Source organism: Colobus angolensis, unplaced genomic scaffold (genome assembly GCF_000951035.1).
Source record: "Colobus angolensis palliatus isolate OR3802 unplaced genomic scaffold, Cang.pa_1.0 Scaffold27, whole genome shotgun sequence".
In the NCBI taxonomy this organism is placed as follows: domain Eukaryota; kingdom Metazoa; phylum Chordata; class Mammalia; order Primates; family Cercopithecidae; genus Colobus; species Colobus angolensis.
Window position 1 is genome coordinate 957,970 of NW_012115932.1, and position 23,650 is coordinate 981,619.

A 23,650-nucleotide genomic window follows, 5' to 3' on the forward strand; every position below is an offset into this window, starting at 1 on the left:
CTGTGACACGACCTGACCATACGTCACAGCTGACCATAGTCCACAGTATTGGGACTCTTGGGAAACAAGACAAATGCTGAAAAAAGAGCAAGCAAATCATCTAAAATAAACTGAGGTAAACTTCAGAGGAGTTGGGAAAGATTCCATGAAGGAAAAGAGGTTGAGCTGAGTCCTTACTGAACTCTGGTCTCTCCTTGGCTCTACACCAACTCAGTACTTGTTTCCTGTGGGTTCCCCCAAAAAAAGCACAGAATTGTTTTTTTGAATTTTTTAGAATTGCTGGGAAATGTTCAAAAATACAGATTCCCAAGTCCCACTCCAGATCCACAGAATCAGAGTCTCCAGCATTAGTTCCTGGGAATCTGTCCTTTCTCAAGTAAAATTTACAATGCAAATGTAGCCAGCTCAAACCTGGTGCCACCAGTCTATGTTAATGGATAACAAAGTAGAACTTGATTAATATGAACTAATTGAGTGGAGTGCAAAATTAATTAAAACTCTGAATTACACTGTGTTTAAACAAGTGTAGTTTTGTTATATTAAATCACACATCAGTTAATGTCGTCTGTGAAGCACTTCAAACAGCCCACATTATAACTTCCTAAAGATGATTCCTGTATTACAGCAGTTCTCGTGAGGTGCTAAGTCCATTTTGCTTGCTCTGGCAGTTGAAACATTCCTCCTTACTGATATATATGAATGTGGAGGGGAGTGTTTGCTTTGTTTGTTTGCTTGTTTATTTATTTATTTATTTTGAAACAGAGTCTTGCTCTGTCACCCAGGCTGGAGTGTAGTGACCTGATCTTGGCTCACCGCAACCTCTGCTGCCTGGGTTCAAGTGATTCTCCTGCCTCAGTCTCCTAAGTAGTTGGGATTACAGGCACATGCCACCACACCCAACTCATTGTTGTATTTTTACTAGAGACAGGGTGTCACCCTGTTGGCCAGACTGGTCTCGAACTCCTGACTTCAGGTGATCCGCCCGCCTTGGCCTCCCAAAGTGCTGGTATTACAGGCATTAGCCACCATGCCCAGCCTCCTTACTAATATTTTGAGCTACTTTACCAAATTCTCTTCTCCTCCTTAGGTAAATATGAAGGCAAACTTCAAACTTAGCCCAGATTCTGGATAGAATTGAATGGCATTTTCTTGCTATTTTTCACTGTTTTTGTATGCTGTTTTGGAACAATAGCTGTATTATTTCTAGGTGTATTTAGAGTCTTTTTATCTAATAAGTATAGGACCTTTAAGAGAGGAATTGCTGCGTAGTATTCCATGGTGTATATGTGCCACATTTTCTTTGTCCAGTCTATCATTGATGGGCATTTGGGTTGGTAAAAGGATGAGTTCATGTCCTTTGCAGGGACATGGATGAAGCTGGAAACCATCATTCTCAGCAAACTAACACAGGAACAGAAAACCAAACACCGCATGTTCTCACTCATAAGTGGGAGTTGACAATAAGAACACATGGACATGTGGAGGGAACATCACACACCGGGGTCTGTCGGTGGGTGGGGGGCTTGGGGAGGGATAGCATGAGGAGAAATACCTAATGTAGATGATGGGATGATGGGTGCAGCGAACCACCATGGCACATGTATACCTATGTAACAAACCTGCACGTTCTACACATGTACCCTAGAACTTAAAGTATAATAATAATAAAAGAGATGAATTGATTCATTACACCTTTTTATGAACTAAAACTCCTGGTGTACTGCCTCATACATATTTTGCCACTACACTATAAATGCTTTATCCTGTTCCTGCTGTACATAGGCACCCAAAAGTGTATCTAGCCCCTTGTAGTTGTTCAATAAATATTTGTTGAATGAATGAATGAATACATTGAATACTTAATAAATGTTTTTAAACTAACAACTCCGCTTAAGGGGGACCTGGGTGATCATAAGTATCACTGCAGGAGCTTTTTAAAAATACAAATTGCCAGACTCCAGGCCTATCCAATCAGAACCTCTAGAGGTGGCACCCAAGTCATTCTGGGACTTACCCATGTTTGGGAGCCACTAAAAAGCATCTCCTAATGTGCTGTATCAGTTCTTCCAATGTTGCCTCCTCCAAGAAGTCTCTCATGCCTTCCCTCGCCCTAGCTATGGAAAATGGTTTTTCTTGCGTTTGAACCCTTATAGGTCAAATGTTATTATTAGTATTATTACTTCTCCAGTGGCTCTGTTCTCACTCTACCTCCAATCTCAGCAGTTTCTCTTCTGTCTTTACCCATCTAGGTAGATGGTAAATTCCTTGGAAGTGGGTACTCTGTAATTCACTTAGAACACCTTACAACATCTCACACATGGGGCGACCTGAAGTTCAGACATTATAAAATGTCATTGAAGACTCAATGTTGACTTAATAATTGGTTTGTTTCGGCCGGGCGCGGTGGCTCAAGCCTGTAATCCCAGCACTTTGGGAGGCCGAGACGGGTGGATCACGAGGTCAGGAGATCGAGACCATCCTGGCTAACACGGTGAAACCCCGTCTCTACTAAAAATACAAAAAACTAGCCGGGCGAGGTGGCGGGCGCCTGTAGTCCCAGCTACTCGGGAGGCTGAGGCAGGAGAATGGCATGAACCCGGGAGGCGGAGCTTGCAGTGAGCTGAGATCTGGCCACCGCACTCCAGCCTGGGCGACAGAGCAAGACTCCGTCTCAAAAAAAATAAAAAAAATAAAAAAAAAAAAAAAAATAATTGGTTTGTTTCAAGAGAAGAAAAGCACCACCTCCAGAATGAAAGATGGCTGTACGTCAGAGACACTGTAAAAAAATAAAAAAAATAATTGGTTTGTTTCAAGAGAAGAAAAGCACCACCTCCAGAATGAAAGATGGCTGTACGTCAGAGACACTGTTAAAATATAATGCAGCGTAATGAGACTATGAATTATCAGTGTGTTAAGATTATGTTGTGAAAGGTCACTTTCAAATTATATGAACAGAAAGAAAGAAAAATACTCCTAACATATCCAACATGTCTCAGATGGAGACTGACAATGGAATAATTACTTCCAATAAGTGGCATACCATAGCATGTGATAATAATGGCCAGTAATAACCCTAATAGTCCTTGTTCTGGTATTGTACTCCAGGAGCAATTCTAGGCCCATTACCTTAATTCTCCCAACAACATTCCAACGGTCATTTTACAGATGAGGAAACTGAAGCTTATACAGTTACTCATCTTTATAAGTTCCTTTTAAGGCCAGGCGCAGTGGCTCACACCTATAATCCCAGTACTTTGGGAGGCCAAGGCAGGTAGATCACTGGAGGTCAGGAGTTCAAGACCAGCTTGGCCAACATAGTGAAACCTCATCTCTACTAAAAATGCAAAAAATTAACCAGGCATGTTGGCAGGCACCTGTAATCTCAGCTACTTGGGAGGTTGAGGCAAAACAATCGCTTGAACCCAAGAAGTGGAGGTTGTGGTGAGCTGAGATTGTACAATTGCACTCTAGCCTGGGTGACAGAATGAGAATCCATCTCAAAAAAAAGAAAAGAAAAAGAAAATTCGTTTTAAACCCAGAGATTCTAGAATTCAAACAATTAGCATGGGCCACTGTGTGTGTGCACAGGTGTGCACCCATAGGCAAACCATTTTTGTAGTTATGGGATACAGGGATTTGCGTTGTTGTAGGTTCTATATACTTTGTTCCTTATGCTCCAAGTGTATGCCATCTGCACAAGGATCTTGTCTAACTCTGACCTTTACTTAGGACCCTCACTATGTCTAAGTTAAGTGAATCATAATATTAGGCTTAATAAATGTTACCAGTGCAAATTTACAGCGGAGTAGGAACAGAGTGTTAGACACGAAGGACATAAAATAGATTTCTTATTTTTAAATTTCCACCAAGAATGATTAAATGGTATGTCCATTTATTAGTGCTTATTTCATCAGTGCTGGCAAATTGTCAGGATGGCGAAAGTTACATTCTCAGGGCACTCCCTTCTTCCCACCTCTCTCATGAAACCAGGAGCTTAATGTTCTCTTTTTCTTCTGCCCTGCAGCCAAATTCTCATTCTGGAAAGGGCCTAAGAAATATATTATCATTAAGAGAATCCTTACACACTGTTGGTAGGAATGTTCATTAGTTCAGCCCCCGTGGAAAGCAGTTTGGTGATTTCTCAAAGAACTAAAAATAAAATTATTATTCAACCCAGCAATCCTATTGCTGGGTATATACCCAAAGGAGAATACATTATTCTACCTAAAAGAAACCTGCACTCTTCATAACAGCAAAGACATGGAATCAACCTAGGTGCCTATCAACAGTGGATTGGATAAAGAAAATTTGGCACACCAATTTTCTTTCTATGCAGCCCTAAAAAAGAACAAAATTGTGCGTTTTGCAGCAACACAGGTGCACCTGGAGGAATTATCCTGGGTGAATTAACACAGAAACGGAAAACCAAATACCACATGTTCTCACTTATAAGTGAGAGCTAAACAGACATCAAGATAGGAATAATAGACAGTGGGGACTCCAAAAGTGGAAAGGAAGGGAGAGTGGCAAGGACTGAAAAACTACCTATTGGGTAATATGTTCACTATCTAGCTAATGGATTCAATAGAAGCCCAAATCTCAGCAACACAAAATATGTCCATGTAACAAACCTGCACACATACCCCCTGAATCTAAAAAAAATTTTAAAGTTTTATATTCCCATTAAGACACTGATGAAGTTTTCAGGACAGTTTTGTGACTTTGTAGGGGAATGGAGAAGCAGCTTCTAACTTTCTTTGAAAGGAGGCATCTGGAGTAGTAGACCAAGCCTGGGCTTTGCTTGCATGCCAGAGTTCAAATCCTAATTTTAGTTGTGGGTGGCCACTTAAGCGCTCTGGCACTCAGTGTCATTGGCAGTTAAGGATACCAATATCCAGATGGCAATATTTTGGTAAGAGTTGGAAAATATTTGTAAAGAGTCTGATCCACGCGGAGCTCTAAAAGGGCAGAGCTTATGTCTGTCTGTCTCCATTCATGGTTCATGTCAGCCCGAGAACAGTCTGGGATTCACGTAGGAGACCAAGGAATATCTACTGAAGGACAGGAGTAAATGAAACGGTAGCCATTCTTACTGAAATCTGCTCTATGCCAAGTGGGCCTACAGTATTTCCTCCTTCTGTGGGCAAGAAAGTGGAGCTGGAGGAATAAGCCTGGTTTCCTGAGATCACTAACCTTCCATTCTTTCTAACCATTCCAGGGCAAAGAAGGAGCCTTCATGGTAAGAGATTCCAGGACTCCGGGAACATACACCGTGTCTGTTTTCACCAAGGCTGTTGTAAGGTATGGAGCTAACTCTGCTCAGCAAAGTGGAGAGAAACACTTCTGAAGTGTGTGAGCATTGGGGTACAGACAACAAAGTCAGACAGTGCAAGAGGTAGAGGCTCACTAGAAACGGTCTGTTTTCCCTCTTCACTCTGAGAAAACCAAGGCCATGGAGATCAAGGCTAGAAATTAAGAGACTTAGAAAGTGACAGAGTTGGGGGTGGATGCCAGGTCCTCTTTCAATTAGCATCTCCAATTTTAGAGTTCTAAAGACATAAAATACTTGGCACTGTATTGGATGAGTATATAATTTAATACATAGAATAACAGAAGAGATATTTCTATCTGGAAGCAAAAATATATGAACTGCAGTTCTGGCTCTGCTCATAAAACTACCTACCATTAACTGAATCTTTATTATGTGCCAGAAAATATGCAGACCTTTTCCAATCCTAAGAAGTCCTGAAGGCAGGTATTACTGTGCTCATTTCACACAGAAGAAACCGAGGTTCACGAGCTGATGGTGCCTCCCTACGGCCGTGGGTCTGAAGGGGCCAAGGCACCTCCAGCCTTCAGCCAACTGGACTGCAAGACCCTTGCTGCTTTTCTGCCCCTCCGGGCCTGTTTCTTCTCTGTAAAACGATGTCTAAGAACCTATCTAGGGCTCAAATTCTCTTCTAATTAGAACATTAGTTAGAACTAAGCTGTTTGACATTGACCAAAGTGCAGTCAGAATTAAGAGAAGAGACAAATAATTTTTAAGGTGTCTTTGGAAAATTGTTTTGGAAGACTGAGACTGTGAGCAGGACGTGGAGCAAGGGCAGGTGGCAAAGAGGAAAGGCCTGATCCAGGGATGGGAGGGAACACAGGGGCTGTGTCTCTGCCATGGCTGGGAGACAGTAAGGAGGTGACCTGCAATCCCGCAGGTATGATGGCGAAGGGATGAAACATACAGTCTGTGCTGAGGCTCCCCACAACTACCCCCAGCTTCAGGAACTCACTAGGAGGCCTTACTGGACTAAGACTTATTGAGATTTAACACAGCAAAGTGATACAAAGCAAAATCAGCAAAAGGAAAAGACACATGGGACAAAATCTAGAGGCAACAAAACACAAGCTTCCGAGAGTCCTCTCTCACTGGAGCCACACAGGATGTGCTCAACTCCTCCAGCAACAAGTTGTAACCACACGTGAGCGCTGTCTACCAGGGGAACTCATTAGAGACTCAGTGCCCAAGGCTTTTATTGGAGGCTGCTTCCATAGACAGTGCCTGCCTAGCACATGCCAAAATTCCAGATACCCAAAAGGAAAACAAGTGTTCACCATAAATCACACTGTTTCTAGCAAACAGTTTAGGCACAGCTCACCACCCTTATCAGTTAGAGAAAGAGCCCTCCCAAAATCCCAGTTCCCAAACACCAGCCAAGGGCTAAGCGTGCAAGCAGGTCTTTCTAAGGAGAGTAGTCAGGCCTGTTATGTTCATCCTGTGCAGCATGAAGTCAAGTAAGTGTGAAGGGGTCAGAGAGGCTTTCTGAACGTATGCTGACAATCAGTTAAATTCATAGAACAGGCAAGGCAATCACATAGCAAATATTTCCATTCATTCATTTTGTGGCAGTGGAAGAACCATCACCAATCCATCACAACACTGCTGTCCACTGGCTCCAGACACTACCTCAGAGTCCTTTTAAACTCAGTACTGCAGCACCCAGGGCCAACCTGTCAAGACTGACTTACAAGTTGAACAATATCTACCATCTTGTGAGAGGTTACAAGACAAAGATAGTAAGAACTTAATACTAGTAGACTTTTTTTTTGTCTCAACATTGCTTCTTAATAATCACTACATTTACGCTTCCTTTGTTTAAGTGAGAACAATCCCTGTATAAAGCACTATCACATCAAGGAAACAAATGACAATCCTAAGCGATATTATGTGGCTGAAAAGTTTGTATTCGATTCCATCCCTCTTCTCATCAACTATCACCAACATAATGGAGGAGGTAAGCTCTAAAGCAGGGGTGGACCAGGGCTGCCCAGCAGGAGGTGAGCAGCAGGTGAGCAAGCATTACTGCCTGACCTCCGCCTCCTGACAGATCAGCTACATTAGATTCTCATAAGAGTGCAAACCCTATTGTGAACAGCACTTGTGGGATAGGTTGTGCGTTCCTTATAAGAATCAAATGCCTGAGTTAGGCTTTTTTGAATTGCTATCAAGGAATACCTGAGGCTGGGTAATTTATAAAGAAAAGAGGTTTCATTGGTCCATGGCTCTATAGGAAGCATGGTGCCGGCATCTTCTTGGCTTTTAGGGAGGCCTCAGGAAGCTTTCAGTCATGGCAGAAGGCAAAAGGGGAGCAGGAATATCACATGGCAGGAGCATGAGCGAGGAGGGAGAAGGTGCCACAGACATTTAAACAATCACGTCTTGCATGAACTCAGAGTGATTAACTCATTTCTTATCACAAGGACAACACCAAGGCATTTGTGAGGGATCCTGCCCAATGACCCAAATACCTCCCATCCCACCAGGCCCCACATCGTTTCCTTTCTTTTTTTTTTCTTTTTTTTTTTTTGAGACAGAGTTTTGCTCTGTAGCCCAGGCTGGAGTGCAGTGGTTCAATCTTGGCTCATTGCAACCTCCACCTCCCAGGTGCAAGTGAGTCTCCTGCCTCAGCCTCCTGATTAGCTGGGATTACAGGCATGTGCCACCACATCTGGCTAATTTTGGTATTTTTGGTAGGGACGGGGTTTCACCGCATTGGCCAGGCTGGTCTTGAACTCCTGACCTCAGGTAATTTGCCCGCCTCAGCCTTCCGAAGTGCTGGGATTACAGGTGTAAGCCACCATGCCCAGTCAGCGATTACATTTCAACATGAGATTTGGAGGGGACAAACATCCAAACAATATCAGCACCCACAAAGAAGACTTAATGAAAACTGGCAAAAGCCCACCCTGGCTTCTTTTTGACCATAAATAATAAACAAATATACAAATAGAAAAATATGACAAATATTTAATTATATTATATATCTTCTATTAGCAAGTTATCTTATGGAAATCATGAAATTTTACCACCTGCCCGCCTGTGCCTATGACGTTTTCAAGGAGGGTGCGATATCAGTAATTAGGCTTTGGGATTTGCTTTCCAGAATAAAATTAGCTTTTGCATCTGATTATTATTATTTTTAGTGATTTAAGTTAGATGGTTGCTACAGCAAAGCCCTAACCACTGCTTCCTGGCTTTTCAATCATCCCAGGCCTGGTGACTCGACTCCGGTATCCAGTGTGTTTTGGGAGGCAGAAAGCTCCAGTTACAGCAGGACTGAGATACGGTGAGCAGTACAATCAGGCATGTAAACTCATGTCCCTCAAGGTCTGGGGCAAATTCTGAATAAACTGGCCATGAGCCTACCTGTTCCCCAGACTACAAATCACCATTAAAACAAGTATATTATATATCTAGAGATGATGGCATTAATGAATATTTACATTGTGTGTAAGAGAAGTACATACCTAAGCAAATTTCTCTAGGTCAAACCAGTGGCCAATGGTTTTAGTGAAGAGTTCATTAATGAAGTGTTTATTAAGCACCTACTTTGTACAGAGCACGCTACTAAATGCTATTAGAAAAATATTAGAAAACCATGCCTTAGCACTGTGTTTCCACCTATCTTCTAGAACTTTTATATCATTTAGTTGGTTGAGTAGCAGACTAATGCAAGAACTGCAAGCTGACAGCATCTGGAAGTATTTGTCTGCATAAAAGAGTGTTAAAATTCTTTGGAATGCCTTTAGGCGTGGCATGATCTCCAGTGCTGCAGCCCCTACTATGTTTGCTTGTCCTATGCAATTGCTTCACTCACTTGGGATTATCTGCCTGGACTCTGAAGGCATATGGCTTTCCATAGCCTTGGCCCCAACTGTGCGCTGCCTGTGGAGAAGACTGCCTAATTTTCATTTCTTATCTCCTAGGTTGGTGGTTCTCAAACTTCAGTGTGCATCAAAGTCTTCTAGAATGCTTATTAAAAATGTTGACTCCTGGCTCCTATCCAAACACTCACCAAAACACAATCCTTGATAGGGTCTAAGAGTCTGCTTTTTTTTTTTTTTTTTTTTCCTGGCATGGTCTTGCTTTGTCACCCAGGCTGGAGATGCAGTGGCGTAATCACGGCTCACTGCTGCCTTGACCTCCTGGACTCAAGTGATCCTCCCACCTCAGCCTCCCGAGTAGCTGTGACTACAGACACACGCTACCATGCCTGGCTAATTTTTAAAAATTTTTTGTAGAGACAGGGTCTCACTATGTTGCCCTGGCTGGTCTTAAACTCCTGGGCTCAAGCAATCCTCTTGCCTCGGCCTCCCAAAGTGTTAGGATGACAGGCATGAGCCACTGTGCCCAGCTGAGTCTACATTTTAAACAAGCATGCTAGGTGATTTTGATACAGGTGATCAGAGGGCAATACTTTGAGAACCACTGCCACGCATGGGCTTCTTTATCCCTAACGAGCACCATGTCCGGCACATAGTAGGTGCTCGATACTGCTTGCTGTTGAGTCTCTGCCTCAAAACGGTGGAAATCTTGCTGTTTAGGTACCAGACCAAGCATTGGAAAAGGATAATGCTTCTTTAGCCTGCTTATGAAAATAAGGGTATTCTAATAAATGTAGAATCTTAATGTGTCCATGCTGGATGGGATCTCAGATATTATCTGGTCAGCCTACTCATTTGGTCGGTGAGGAAACTGAGCCTTGGAATCTCGTATTTGTTTGTTAAACATTTCTTGAGAACCTCCCATGTGCCAGACACTGTGCTAGATTGTGCCTTTGCACAAACTGTCTTTGAATCTGTCTCTTTAACTGCCCCTCTGCTCCAGTAAGGCCTAATAGAGTTCTGCGTATACAGCAGATGCTCTTGATAGATGAATGAATGAAAGAATGATCAGCTCAAATGAAATTTACTTAGTGTGAAAAATGACAATAAAAACTTTAGAGTCAGACATAGAAAATGGTTGTGACATTGCAAGAACCTTTTCTTTAATATTTTGATTAACATGGTTTCTTTAATATCTTGATTAATGTCACTCTCCTTCTTCTTTCCATGTTACCTTCCCACATATATTTTCATAGTTTTCTAGCATATCCTATGTTATTATGTGGGAAAAAAGATTATTTATTTGCCATCTTTGAATTATATTAACATAGGCTAAAATTCTAGACAGGGCTTTATAATCCCCTGGTATCCCAGAACCTTATATCTACCACTTGCTGATCCCACTCTCTTTCTCTTCCAGGGAAATGGGTGATTGATCCCTCAGAACTCACTTTTGTACAAGAGATTGGCAGTGGGCAGTTTGGGTTGGTGCATCTGGGCTATTGGCTCAACAAGGACAAGGTGGCTATCAAAACCATTCGGGAAGGGGCTATGTCAGAAGAAGACTTCATAGAGGAGGCTGAAGTCATGATGTGAGTGCTCGAAACAGGGATATGCAGAAACTCTGGGTGGAGGAACATCAGTTCTGTGTTCTTGAAATGCCATTCAAACGCCATAGGGTACTATCTCCCTGTGCAAGCTCCCAGCAGTGGCTTCCTATCGCACAGAGAATAAAACCAAACTCTTCACAGTGGTCTCCAAGGCCCACCATAATCTGATCACGCCTACCTCCCCCTTCTCAGCTCCTACCCATCTCTCCTCCGGTCCATGACATGCCAGCCACACTGGCCTCTGCTCATCTTCACACACACAGTTGACTCCTTGCCATTTGCCAGGTCTCAGCTCCAATGACATGTTTTTGTTTTGGGGAGGGAATGAATATTATTTTCATCCAAACCATAAATTAGACAAAATGACCATTGGCTATTTTGGTACCATAATATTTTCGGCATTTGGGGGAGGCTGAGTTTAGGCCATCTCACCCCTTGTCTTTTCCCTCCAGGAAACTGTCTCATCCCAAACTGGTCCAGCTGTATGGGGTGTGCCTGGAGCAGGCCCCCATCTGCCTGGTGTTTGAGTTCATGGAGCACGGCTGCCTGTCAGATTATCTACGCAGCCAGCGGGGACTTTTTGCTGCAGAGACCCTGCTGGGCATGTGTCTGGACGTGTGTGAGGGCATGGCCTACCTGGAAGAGGCATGTGTCATCCACAGAGACTTGGTATGAGCACGCAGGGTGAACACCCACAGGTCCAGGGTAAAGGGACAGGTCTCACTGAAATGACTGGGAATGCATTAATAAATAATACATCACAGACCATCTCCTTTCCTCTCTCAACCTCTCACCTGCCTTGGGTGGTCCTAGTGGAAAGTGCTTCATGAGGACTTACTTCTGGGCCCTAATCCCAGTCCAAAGTCTTTCACCTTGCATTTCAGTTTACAGTCTTCCAAAATGGAGATCACTGCCACTCCTTCTTAACCTCTCTGTGACTCAGTTTCCTCCTGGTAAATTGAGGAAACTGAGTTTGTCTGAAGGTGTTATTCAAGGGTCTACCAGAATCACACTGGGGAAGCCCTTAAGCTCCTCTCAGAATCTCTGGTGGCTGGGACTCAGGAATATTCATTTAACACATTCCCCATGTGATTTGTACACACATTAGAATTTGAGACATATGGCTGGGCATGGTGGCTCATGCCTGTAATCCCAGCACTTTGGGAGGCCGAGGTGGGTGAATCACGAGGTCAGGAGTTCGAGACCAGCCTGGCAAACATGGTGAAACCCAATCTCTACTAAAAATACAAAAAGTTAGCTGAGCTTAGTGGCGGGCACCTGTAACCCTAGCTACTCAGGAGGCTGAGGCAGGAGGATTGCTTGAATCCAGGAGGCAGAGGTTGCAGAGAGCTGAGATCATGCCACTGCACTCCAGCCTGGGCAACAGAGTAAGACTCCATCTAAAAAAAAAAATGGAGACATACTGGGGTGTTATCTCTAAGGGCTCTTTCAATGTAACATTCTATAATACTAATTAGGGGTCAGGTACTCTCCTTATTGAAGAATAGTTTTAAGAGGATTAACAACATCAAAACATTCTTAATCTAGTCAACTGGGAGATGCTTTCTTCCTGTTATCCCTGATGTTAACATTTCCTGTCACATCAGGTTGCATTAGAGCCTATCTTTGGTTAGACAACACCAAGGATTTCTAATTAGAACTCAAGAATGGAGATAAACTTACTCATCTTGATAGTGGATCTTACACACTCAACTTTCCAGTTAACTTCTAGCAGGCGTTTGCGAGGCTTAATTAACATTTGTAAAGCTCCATGATGCCCTTGTATGACAGCACTGCAGTAAAGCAAAGGACTGAAATTATAGGAGACTTCTTAACCACTGACAACCCATCAACAGTTTTCCTCTCCCCCTTTGTTTGCCTGTCTCCTCTCCAGGCTGCCCGAAATTGCTTGGTGGGAGAAAATCAAGTCATCAAGGTGTCCGACTTCGGGATGACGAGGTAAAAGAGGGATGTGGTGCCAGTGAAGTCTCAGGAATGGGACGCAGGGCCCTGGAACATTCTGACCTTCTCCCTCCACTCTCTTCCCAGGTTCGTTCTTGATGATCAGTACACCAGTTCCACAGGCACCAAATTCCCGGTGAAGTGGGCATCCCCAGAAGTTTTCTCTTTCAGTCGCTATAGCAGCAAATCGGATGTGTGGTCATTTGGTGAGTGTCGTGCTGGGCCCCACCGCCCCAAGATCTGGGCTGCAGGCCAGCTGTTTCCTTTATCAAATGCAGACAACCTTACCCACCCTAACCCAGTATCGTATCATGAAGGTGTCCCACTGGAGGGCTGCATAAGAAAGGCCCTGAAAACTATGAAAGGGCCTTCATTATTTTGTTTGTTTTTAGAGATATTGGACATGGTGGTGGGAGCTAAACTAAAAGTGGAAACAGCATTCTGGTGCCAGCTGCTATGAAGTCAAAAGCTGGAGAAGTCAGGAGATTCAAATATGAGCCCCTTGAAGGCAGGGACCATATTTTGTCCAACATTACATTTCCATACTTATCTCTCAATAAGTATTAATATTTATTCATTCAACAACAATTAACTGAGGATCTATTCTATGCCAAGGGCTAATCTAGGTGCTGAGGATGCAATGGTTCATAGGAAAGAAAAGACTTCTATTCTTTTGGAACTAAATTTGAGATGGGAGGAGACACAGAAAATCACAAAAGATCATCATAACCATTGTAAACCATAACAATCATAAACATGCTAAGGGATAGAAGATAAAGTCAAGCAATCATAAGTGGGTTCTATGAATAAAATAAAACAGTATTGGGGCAGAGTAACTAGAATGGAGAGAGGGTCTGCTTTGAATAAGGTGGCGTGGGAGGGCCTTTCTCAGAAGGTAATTCTTTAGCAGAGACTTGAATGATAGGAGGGAGCTGTCACCATTTGAAGAGCCAGGGAACAGTGTCCTTGATAGAGGGACCAGCAAATGCAAAATCTTGGCGCATCCAAAGAACAGGGGGTACTGACTTATTGGGAGAACAATAGACAATGAAGGTGGCAGGCCATGATAAGGAATTAGAATTTCTAAAAAGTGCAAATGGCTATGAATGAATGAATGACGTTGGTATGGCGGGATGTATCAAATGTTCTTGCTGGATTTGTCATGTCACCTGAAGTCATAGTTTGTGCATACTAAAGTGTGCAAAAAATACATACCAGAGAACCTCTTTGATTTGGATTGCAAGAAGAATTATACTGTCTACAGAAGCTACTTGAAGATTGATTTTTGCCATTCGGTATGAAGGAAGGGTTTGACGAGGTCTTACTAGTAGTAGAAACCAGGGGGAGGTTGGCTAGGTAAATCTTTTAGGAGAATGAGCGTTAAAAATCTTCTCCAGCATTTTAGACTATCCATCTCTAGGAGCCAAGTGGTTTGTTAATTATGAGTCCTACCTGTTTCTTAAAACAGTCCCCTATTCACCAAACCTAGCAGCCACTTTGTTAACCAGGCTTAAGTTACAGAATGGACTTGAAAGAAATTCACTGACAGCATTCTTGGATGACTCTCCTCTCCTCAGTGTGTATAACTAGGAAGGTTGGGGCTGATGTACAGTCATCTCACTATGGGTGATGAAACTGATCACACTGCACCAAGCAAGGGCCCCACAATGAGACATTTGGAGCAATGGCCACTTTAGCACATTCACCTTCTGACTCTGAATGGGGATTATTCAGCCAAAGGGTATCAGCCTGGGAATTTCCTGCAGCATCTTACCGTTAGAGGTTTGGGCTGAAATTCGTCCCTGCCTAGGATATGTTATTTGAAGAGAGTCCAGAAATGAGGTTGATGGATGGATGCAGAATAGAAAGAGGTCAATGAAAAAAAAGTGTGAAAAAACTGGGGGTACCAGCCTAAGCAACAGAAACCTGGATGAGCTGAAAGCTCCATGCCTGCATCAACCGGTTTGACTTTGTCCTATGTTTTCAGTTTTTTTGCCCTCATTAACAGTGTGCTCTTCAGAACAAGTCAACCTCTTTGTACTTCACTCATTTTTTTATCTATACATATCTCATCTATGTATCTATGTATTAAAGAAACCATTCTGAAACCATGTTTTAGCAGCAGCACATTTTCAAATAAATTTTCACTAAAAATTGTGGTGTCTTGGAGTGATAAGCATTCTTATTTAGGGTCAGGTTCTGAATTTCCAACTCCCGAGGCACCTCTGAGTAACACTAGAGATTCTGATCACTGGATCTGGGCTAGGGCCCAGGAATCTGCCATTTGAACAAGCCTGTGAGATGATTTTTATTCAGGTGTTTCGGGGATCATGCGTTGGGAATGTGTACTCTAAGATTCTCTGGAACAAGCTTCGGAAAGCTCTGGATTAGCTGATTTGCAAGCAGCCTTCTTGCTCTGACAACCTGTGAATATATCAGCACATGATAAAGACAAAGCTGGGTGTGACATTTCTACTAAGGGCAGAAGAGGAAAAGAAAGGGATTAAATCAGAGGTCAAAAATAGACAAGCAAAAGATGTGTTTTGCTTGGTCTGCATGGTATTTTTAAAATTCAAGAAGTTCAACACTTCTTTTTTTAAAAAAATCAGAAAATGTGACAATTCTGATCCCTCATTTTCATGTGCCATACTTTGGTTGGAGTCAAATCATAGCTGTCTCCTTAAGACAGAACTGTTTATTTCATTTTCCACAATCCTCCCCAATCCCTATAGTGTCACACCTCCTACACTCCATTCATTTACATCCTGCATCGTGGTGTTTGAGTCTACAACTGTTAGTTGTAGCATTTGAGTTTGATATAACAAAGGGTCCATCTTGAAAATCCTTCTCCACTACAAAGGTCGGGAAATTTCAGTTCTTTAAAAATAAGACAGGCCTAATAAACCTCAGATAGACTCGATGTACTTCTGGAGGTAGCACATGAATCCTAATGCCAAGGAATCTGTAATTTCTAGAGGCAGGTTGGTTTGTTTGCTATCTGTGAGCTTTGTCATTCACTGTGCTGTGCTCACCATTTCTCGTAGGTGTGCTGATGTGGGAAGTTTTCAGTGAAGGCAAAATTCCATATGAAAACCGAAGCAACTCAGAGGTAGTAGAAGACATCAGCACCGGATTTCGGTTGTACAAGCCCCGGCTGGCCTCCACACATGTCTACCAGATTATGAATCACTGCTGGAAAGAGGTCAGTGGAGGAAGTGCTTCCCCATGCATTGTCGTATACAATTTCAGGACCTCCCTCCTTCCCTAGAGAAAGGAGCCCTCTCGAAAGGATAAGGCAGGAGGGTTGCTAATATAGATTAGCAACAACATGACTTTGAGGGTCTATTAATGAGATGGATCCCCCATCCCTAAAGGAGCTGACGGTGACCTTAAATGTTATTTGGTTTGCTACATAATGTCACAAGCTATAAGCACAGCTTCAGAGAGGAAGATGGGGTGTGGCCTATACCAGCTTCCTTCTCGATTTTCTGAGAAGAGAAAAAAAAGTCTGTAACATCATAAAACCATTAGAAGTTATAGAAATAACTTTGGGAACGAAGTTCACTTGTGCTATGAAAATATTAAAATGGCTTAATTTGAGTTCATTTTATTCTTTCAGCAATTTAAAATGGGGAGGCAATTACTCCGTACCCACCCGGGTGGCTCATTTACCCCATCCTTGGATTGCAGGCCATGGCTTGAGCCCCATCACTGTGAGTCTTAGTCTTTGCTGAGTTAGAAAATCATACATTTCAGCCAAAGTGAAAAGTTGCTGAAATAGAGAATTAATAAAAATTCAGATCATTGTAGGACAACAAGGTGGAATACAAAAAATTTAGAACACTAGGATTTTGTCTCAGCTTTACCATTTATTTGCCATTAATCTTTGACAATTCTCTGAACTTCCTTTTTCTTACTGTTGAGTTAAATAATGCTTGATCTATGCGCTCATAGAGCTTTTATAATCAGAAAGAAACAAACAATAAACACATAAACAAGGGCATAAAACAAATCTAATCCACTTCATAAGGATTAGCTGCAATAATAATAATGATGACTGACATTCAATTAGCACTTTTTTCCTCTTTTAACCATCATTTATTGATTTTTTTAAATTAATAGACTTTATTTTTTAACAAAGAGTACAGAGTTCTCATATACCCACCTCACCTGAACAGTTTCACTGTTCACTAACATTTGGCATGAGTGTGATACTTTTGTCACAATTAATGAACTTCTATTAATACATTATATTAACTAAAGTTCATAGTTTACATTAAGTTTCAGTCTTTGTGCTGTAGAGTTCTGTAGGTTTTCACAAATTCATAATGCCATGTATCTGTCACTATAGTATCAGACAGAATAGTTTTACTGCCCTAAAAAATCTCCTGTCCTTCACCCATTTATCCCTCTCCTCATCCCCAGACCACTGGCAACTACTGATCTTTTCACTGTCTCCATAGCTTTGCCTTTCTCAGCACATGCCATACATTGGCATCATACAGCATGTAGGCTTTTCGGACTGGCTTCTTTCACTCAGTAATATGATTTAAGATCCCTCCATGTCTTTTTGTGGCTTAATAACTAATTTCTTTTTATTGTGAAATAATATTCCATTGTATGGATATATCACAGTTTGTTTATCTACTTACCTACTAAAGGAAATCTTGGTTGCTTTCAGTTTTTGTGTTGTTTGTTTGTTTGGGTTTTAGGGGTTTTGTTTTGTTTTGTTTGCAATGGGGTCTTATTCTGTTACCCAGGCTGGAGTGCGTGGTGCAATCTCAGCTCACTGCAACCTCTGCCTCCCAATCTCAAGCGGTCCTCCCACTCGGCCTCCCAAGTAGCTAAGACCACAGACGTGTGCCACTGTGCCGAGCTAATTTTTTGTATTTTTGGTAGAGATGGGGTTTGCCACACTGCCCAGGTGAGCTCAGGCAATCAATCCACACACCTCAGGCCTCCTATGGTGCTGGGATTACAGGTGTGAGTGTTCAGGCAGACTGGTGTCTTTCACTTAGTAATATGCCTTTAAGGTCCCTCCATGTCTTTGTGGCTTGATAGCTCATTTCTTTTTATTGCTAAATAATATTCCATTGTATGGATATACCACAGTTTGTTTATACATTTACCTGCCAAAGAAAATCTTGCTTGCTTTCAGTTTTAAACAATTATGAATAAAGCTGCTATAAATGTTTATGTGGAGATTTTTGTATGCACATAAATTTTCAACTCAATTGGGCAAATGCCTAAGAGTATGCTTGTTGAATCATATGGTAAGACTATGTTTAACTTTTTAAGAAACTGCCAGAATGTCTTCCAAAGTAGCTGTATTATTTTACATTCCCACCAGCAATGAGAGTTCCTCATCAGCATTCGTTGTTTTGGATTTCAGTGGTTCTAATAGATGTGTAGTCACATTACATTGTTGTTTTAATTTGCATTTTCCTAATTACATATGATGTTAAGTACATTTTCATATGCTTATTTGCCACCTGTATATCTTCTTGGTAATATCTATTCAGATCTTTTGCCCATTTTTCAATCAGGTTGTTTGTTTACTTATTGTTGAGTTTTAAGAGTTCTTGGTATATTTTGGATACAAGTCCTTTATCAGATATGTGCTTTGCAAATATTTTCTCCTAGTCTGTGGCTTGTCTTCTCATTCTCTTGACAGTGTCTTTCACAGAGCAGACTTTTAAAATATTTTAACAAAGCTCAACATCAACTTGTTTATTCATGAATTGTGCTTTTGGTTTACATCTAAAAACTCATTGCCAAGCCCAAGGTCACCCAAATTTTCTCCTATGTTATTATGGAATTTTTATAATTTTGCATTTTTACATTTAGGTCTGTGATCCACTTTGAGTTAATTTTTCCTGAAAGGTATAAGGTCTGTGACTAGAGTCATTGTTTTACATATGGATGTCCAATTATTACAGCACTGTTTGTTGAAAAGACTATACCCTTTCTCCTCTGTTCCTTTGTTAAATATTAGTTTACTATATTTATAGGGATCTATATCTTGGCTGATCCATTAATCTGTTTGTTTATTCTTTCACTAGTACCATCCTGTCATTACTGTAGCTTTAAAGTAAGTCCTGAAGTCAGGTAGGGTCAGTCTTCTAGCTTTGTTATTCTTCTTCATTATCATATTGGCTCTCTGGGTCTTTTGCCTCTCCATATAAATGTTCCAGTAAGTTTGTCAATATCTACAAAATAACCTGCTGAGATTTTTATTAGGATTGTATTGAATCTATAAGTGAAGTTGGGAAGAACTAACATTTTAACACTATAGTGTCTTCCTGTCCATAAGCATGGAATATCTGTCCATTTATTTAGATCCTCTTTGCTTTCTTTTACTAGAATTTTTAATTTTTTCTCATATAGATCCTGTAGATATTTTCTGAGATTTATACCCAGGTATTTCATATTTTGGTGTTCTTTAGCATTAATTTCGTGATATATTTTCATATATGATTTAATTCTCAAAACAATTTTATGAGGTAGATACTATTATTATCCCCATTTTACAAATGACAAAACTGAGGTTCAAAGAGGTTAAATAACCTGCTCAATGTCACACAGCTAATTCATGGTAAAACTGAAATTAAACACTAGTCTATTGGATTCCAGAATACCTGCTGTTAAAAACTAGGACAATGTATATGGAATACAGTCTATATGGAAGCATATATAAAACTCCGCAGGGGATGCTGCTATTAAATTCTGGTTTGTTTTGGATTTACCTATGACACACAAGTACAGGGAGCTTACAGAGTTCTTTTTTCCCTCTCCAGAGACCAGAAGATCGGCCAGCCTTCTCCAGACTGCTGCGTCAACTGGCTGAAATTGCAGAATCGGGAGTTTAGTAGAGACTGAGTACCAGGCCACGGGCTGCAGATCCTGAACAGAGGAAGGATATGTCCTCCTTCCATAGAGCATTAGAAGCTGCCACCAACCCAGGACCCTCCAGAGGCAGCCTGGCCTGTGGCATCAGTCCCCGAGTCACCATGGAAGCAGCATCCTGACCACAGCTGGCAGTCAAGCCACAGCTGGAGGGTCAGCCACCAAGCTGGGAGCCAGGCCAGAACAGAAATGATGTCTCTGCCCTCCCTCTAGCCTCTTGTCACATGTGGTGCACAAACCTCAACCTGACAGCTTTCAGGCAGCATTCTTGCACTTCTTAGTAATAGAGAGAGACATGAGTAAGACCCAGATTGCTATTTTTATTGTTACTTTTAACATGAATCTAAAGTTTATGGTTCCAGGGACTTTTTATTTGACCCAACAACACAGTATCCCAGGATATGGAGGCAAGGGGAACAAAGAGCATGACTCTTTTTCTAAGAAAACTGGTGAGTTAACTAAGGTTAGAGTGAGTGTGCTCTGTTGCTGTGATGCTGTCAGCCACAGCTTCCTGCCGTAGAGAATGATAGAACAGATCACACAGGAGGCCGGATATTCTGAGAAGCAGCTCTATGAGGTTTTACAGAGTATGCTGCTACCTCTCTCCTTGAAGGAAGCATGGTGAGACCCGTTGGATGGATTGGGGTGAGCAGTTCAGGTCCCCTGCTTGGAGCATTGAGTATCTGATATCTGGGCCAGAACAAGAGAACATCTGACGGTGGAGAACCACGTGGTACAAGAAGAGACCTTAGGTTTTATCACTCCCATGCTCATCTTTTATACGAAGCTGTGCAGGTGACTATGTCTCCTTTTCAGCACAGAATGCTTCCGCCAGCATCCTGAGAAGAAATGATTACTTCTGAATACTGGACTCTGAGGGGCATCCTTTTTTCCAGCCTCTGGGAATCAGCCCCCTCTCTGCACTATCCAATCCTCATCAACAGAGGGCAGCATTGTGTTGGTCAGTGTTGCTTTGGCGAGCAACTGAAACTTGTTTAGGCCCTAGGGTTGAGCAATTTTAAGGTTGAGACTCCAAGCCTCCTAAAATTCTAGGAGAGAAATAAAGAGTCTGTTCTTGCTCAAATCATCAGGATGGAAACAGTCAGGCACTGACTAGGGTGCTTCCAAGAGGCACGAGAATGCCTACTCTGGGTTGAGCACTTCTGTATGCAAGGTGTATATGTGCTGAGCTAGGAGACTTTCCTGCACAATCTCTGTTCACCCTGGGTTCACATCTCCATGAGGCAGTATTATTATTCCCATTTTACAAATAATGTAACTGAGGCTTTAAAAAACCAAGACATCCGCCCGAAGTGACGGAACTAGAAAGTCTAGAGCTGGTATTCTAGCCCAAATCTGTCTGACCCCAATACACAGATTCTTTATTCCTATTCGACACTGCCCCCCCCTACTGAAAATGAAAGGGATTGAAGAGGGAATAAATACAACAGAGAGGAAAAATGGAAAGTCAGTAAAGAAGTAAATGTAGAACCACTAGCGAATAGTGTTGCTCTGGCACAGACCACTGTGGTTGATGGCATGGCCCTCCAACTTGGAATAGGATTTTCCTTTTCCTACTCTGTATCCTTACTTTGGTCATCCTTACCAAAGTCAATAACTTTGGAGTTATTCAGTTAATGAACCCTTTAATTCTCACAACCCACCAGTCATGTTGCTTGAAGCCATTTATAGACGAGCTTCAAAGCAACTTTAAAAGATTCTTCTGTAGAAGTATGAGTTCTTCCTTTAATTATCATTCCAACTTTCAGCTGTAGTCTTCTTGAACACTTCATGAGGAGGGACATTCCCTGACACAAGACAGGATGATGTTGCAATTGGCTCTTTCTAAATCATGTGACAGTTTGACTGACTTGAGATTCAGATGCATAACTTTTAATTATAGTTATTGTGAAGTGGAGAGCCTCAAGATAAAACTCTGTCATTCAGAAGATGATTTTACTCAGCTTATCCAAAATTATCTCTGTTTGCTTTTTAGAATTTTGTACATTATCTTTTGGAACCCTTAATTAGAGATGATTTCTGGAACATTCAGTCTAGAAAGAAAACATTGGAATTGACTGATCTCTGTGGTTTGGTTTAGAAAATTCCCCTGTGCATTATCTTTTTCAAGCTCAGATTCATCAAAGCCTTAACTGGACATGTGTAGATACTTCACCTCCCAGTGTCCTATCCCACAAAATGGGCTTCCTGCCTGGTTTTTCTCTTCTCACATTTTGTAAATGGTCCCCTGTGTTTGTAAAGAACTCCCTTATGCAGAGTTTTGGTTCTAGTTTTATTTTGTAGATTTTGCATTTTGTACCTTTTGAGACTATGTATTTATATTTGGATCAGATGCATATTTATTAATGTACAGTCACTGCTAGTGTTCAAAATAAAAATGTTACAAATACCTGTTATCCTTTGTAGAGCACACAGAGTTAAAAGTTGAATATAGCAATATTAAAGCTATGTTTTAATAAATGTGGTGCATAGGGCCTGGGTTCTGTATTTATTTAAATCACAAACTCTCAGAAATTTTCCTTAAGTAAAAATGGTTACATGGTTTCATTTTTCACAGACAATTAAAGACTACATATCATTGAACAACATTCATTCAACAAGTAAATATCAAATGTTCCTATGGGTCATGCACACAGCTCAGTGTATGTATCCTCATGAGAACAAAGATGGAAAAGGCATAGTCTTCACTTCTAAAAAATTCCTAGTCTGATTGAAAAGGAAAACATATAAAGAAATAAAATTATGATACGACAATTAGGGCAACAACAAAAAACTGGTCAAAGAAGAGAAGAGCCCAGAAAAAGTGATGGACTCTGTCAGGGAAAGGATGACACCAAGGGAAACTTCTTAGAGCCCTGATACTCAAAGTGTGGTCCCTGGACAAGCAGCAATAACATCACCATGTTGTGAGAAATGCAGATTCTCAGGCTTCTTCCTCACCTACTGAGCAAGAATCTTCATATTAACAAGATCTGCAGGTAATTGTATACACATTAGAGTTTAAGAAGCACTGTCACAAGGATATACTGTCTAACCCAGTTTTGAAGATAAATTTATGAGTTACAAGGTAAGTAAGTGGGCAGAAGTAAGAGAAATACTTTCCAGGTAGAGAGAACAGGATGTATTGGGAAGCTATTGTCAGTTCACTATTGCTGGAGAGCACGTGCATGCACACGTGTGTGTGTGTGTATTTTCTCAGCAATGGTAAGGATGATAAAAGAGGTGGGTAAATTGAAACTGAATCTATAAATCTAGGCAAGAACTAGACTTTAAAAGACCAGGAAGTTGGAATTTCACCCTATAGGTAGAAAAGATGTCATGGCACAGCAAGAGAAGGTCAAATTTGTGATTTGTATTTAAGAGTATATTCTGGCAGCAGCATAGTGAATGGATTTGAGGAAGGCAAAGCCAGTGGAAAAGAAACTAATTCGGAGATGATTTTTGCCTCGTTCACAGTACCATATTATTTTTCCTAATCATTCGCTGTCATCTGCTGTGTGGGTGACACGTGGAAATTGTAATTTGGAGTTCGTCACTTACTGTTGGATAACAACAAAATAGCTTTCCCTCTTAACACTCCAGTAATATAAAGGCTGAGTGGCTATAGTTTTGGTGTGCTGAGCACTCTGTGCCTTTCAGTCCACCAAATGCCCAGGTCCATTGCAGGAGCCAGTTTGTGTGCCAGTCAACCACTGAGCATGGATGAGAAAGCTCAAGGCTTCCATGCAGTCCTTTCTAGAACTCACCTCTGGGCTTGAATCCCACTGCCAAATCATCCACACGAGATAGTCAAAAGCAGATTGGAGGAATAGATCTGCTTCTCAGAGGATTTTTCCTGCAGACCTTGCTCTTCTCAGAATCTCCTAACACCTAAGGCCACCCTTTTGAGGAAGAGACAGAAATGCCTCATTCAGCAAGACAGGGAGTGTGTGCATCATCAGGTGCGGAAACAGCTCCAGATTCCCAATTAGAAGGCTTGGGAAGATGGCCTGGTC

General features: G+C 41.6%; 1 protein-coding gene across 1 annotated transcript in view; it reads left to right on the forward strand.

The window, feature by feature from the left end:
* Window positions 1–22,115, forward strand: part of ITK (IL2-inducible T-cell kinase) — a 74,077-nt gene extending 51,962 nt beyond the window's left edge. Inside the window, exons 9-17 of the mRNA XM_011947667.1 lie at window positions 5,219–5,301; window positions 7,153–7,286; window positions 8,544–8,618; window positions 10,577–10,748; window positions 11,219–11,435; window positions 12,661–12,725; window positions 12,816–12,934; window positions 15,773–15,930; window positions 19,526–22,115. Coding sequence (XP_011803057.1) covers window positions 5,219–5,301; window positions 7,153–7,286; window positions 8,544–8,618; window positions 10,577–10,748; window positions 11,219–11,435; window positions 12,661–12,725; window positions 12,816–12,934; window positions 15,773–15,930; window positions 19,526–19,597 — 1,095 coding nt within the window. The 3' untranslated portion in view covers window positions 19,598–22,115. The remainder of the gene's footprint in view (window positions 1–5,218; window positions 5,302–7,152; window positions 7,287–8,543; window positions 8,619–10,576; window positions 10,749–11,218; window positions 11,436–12,660; window positions 12,726–12,815; window positions 12,935–15,772; window positions 15,931–19,525) is intronic.
* Window positions 22,116–23,650: the final 1,535 nt, after the last annotated feature.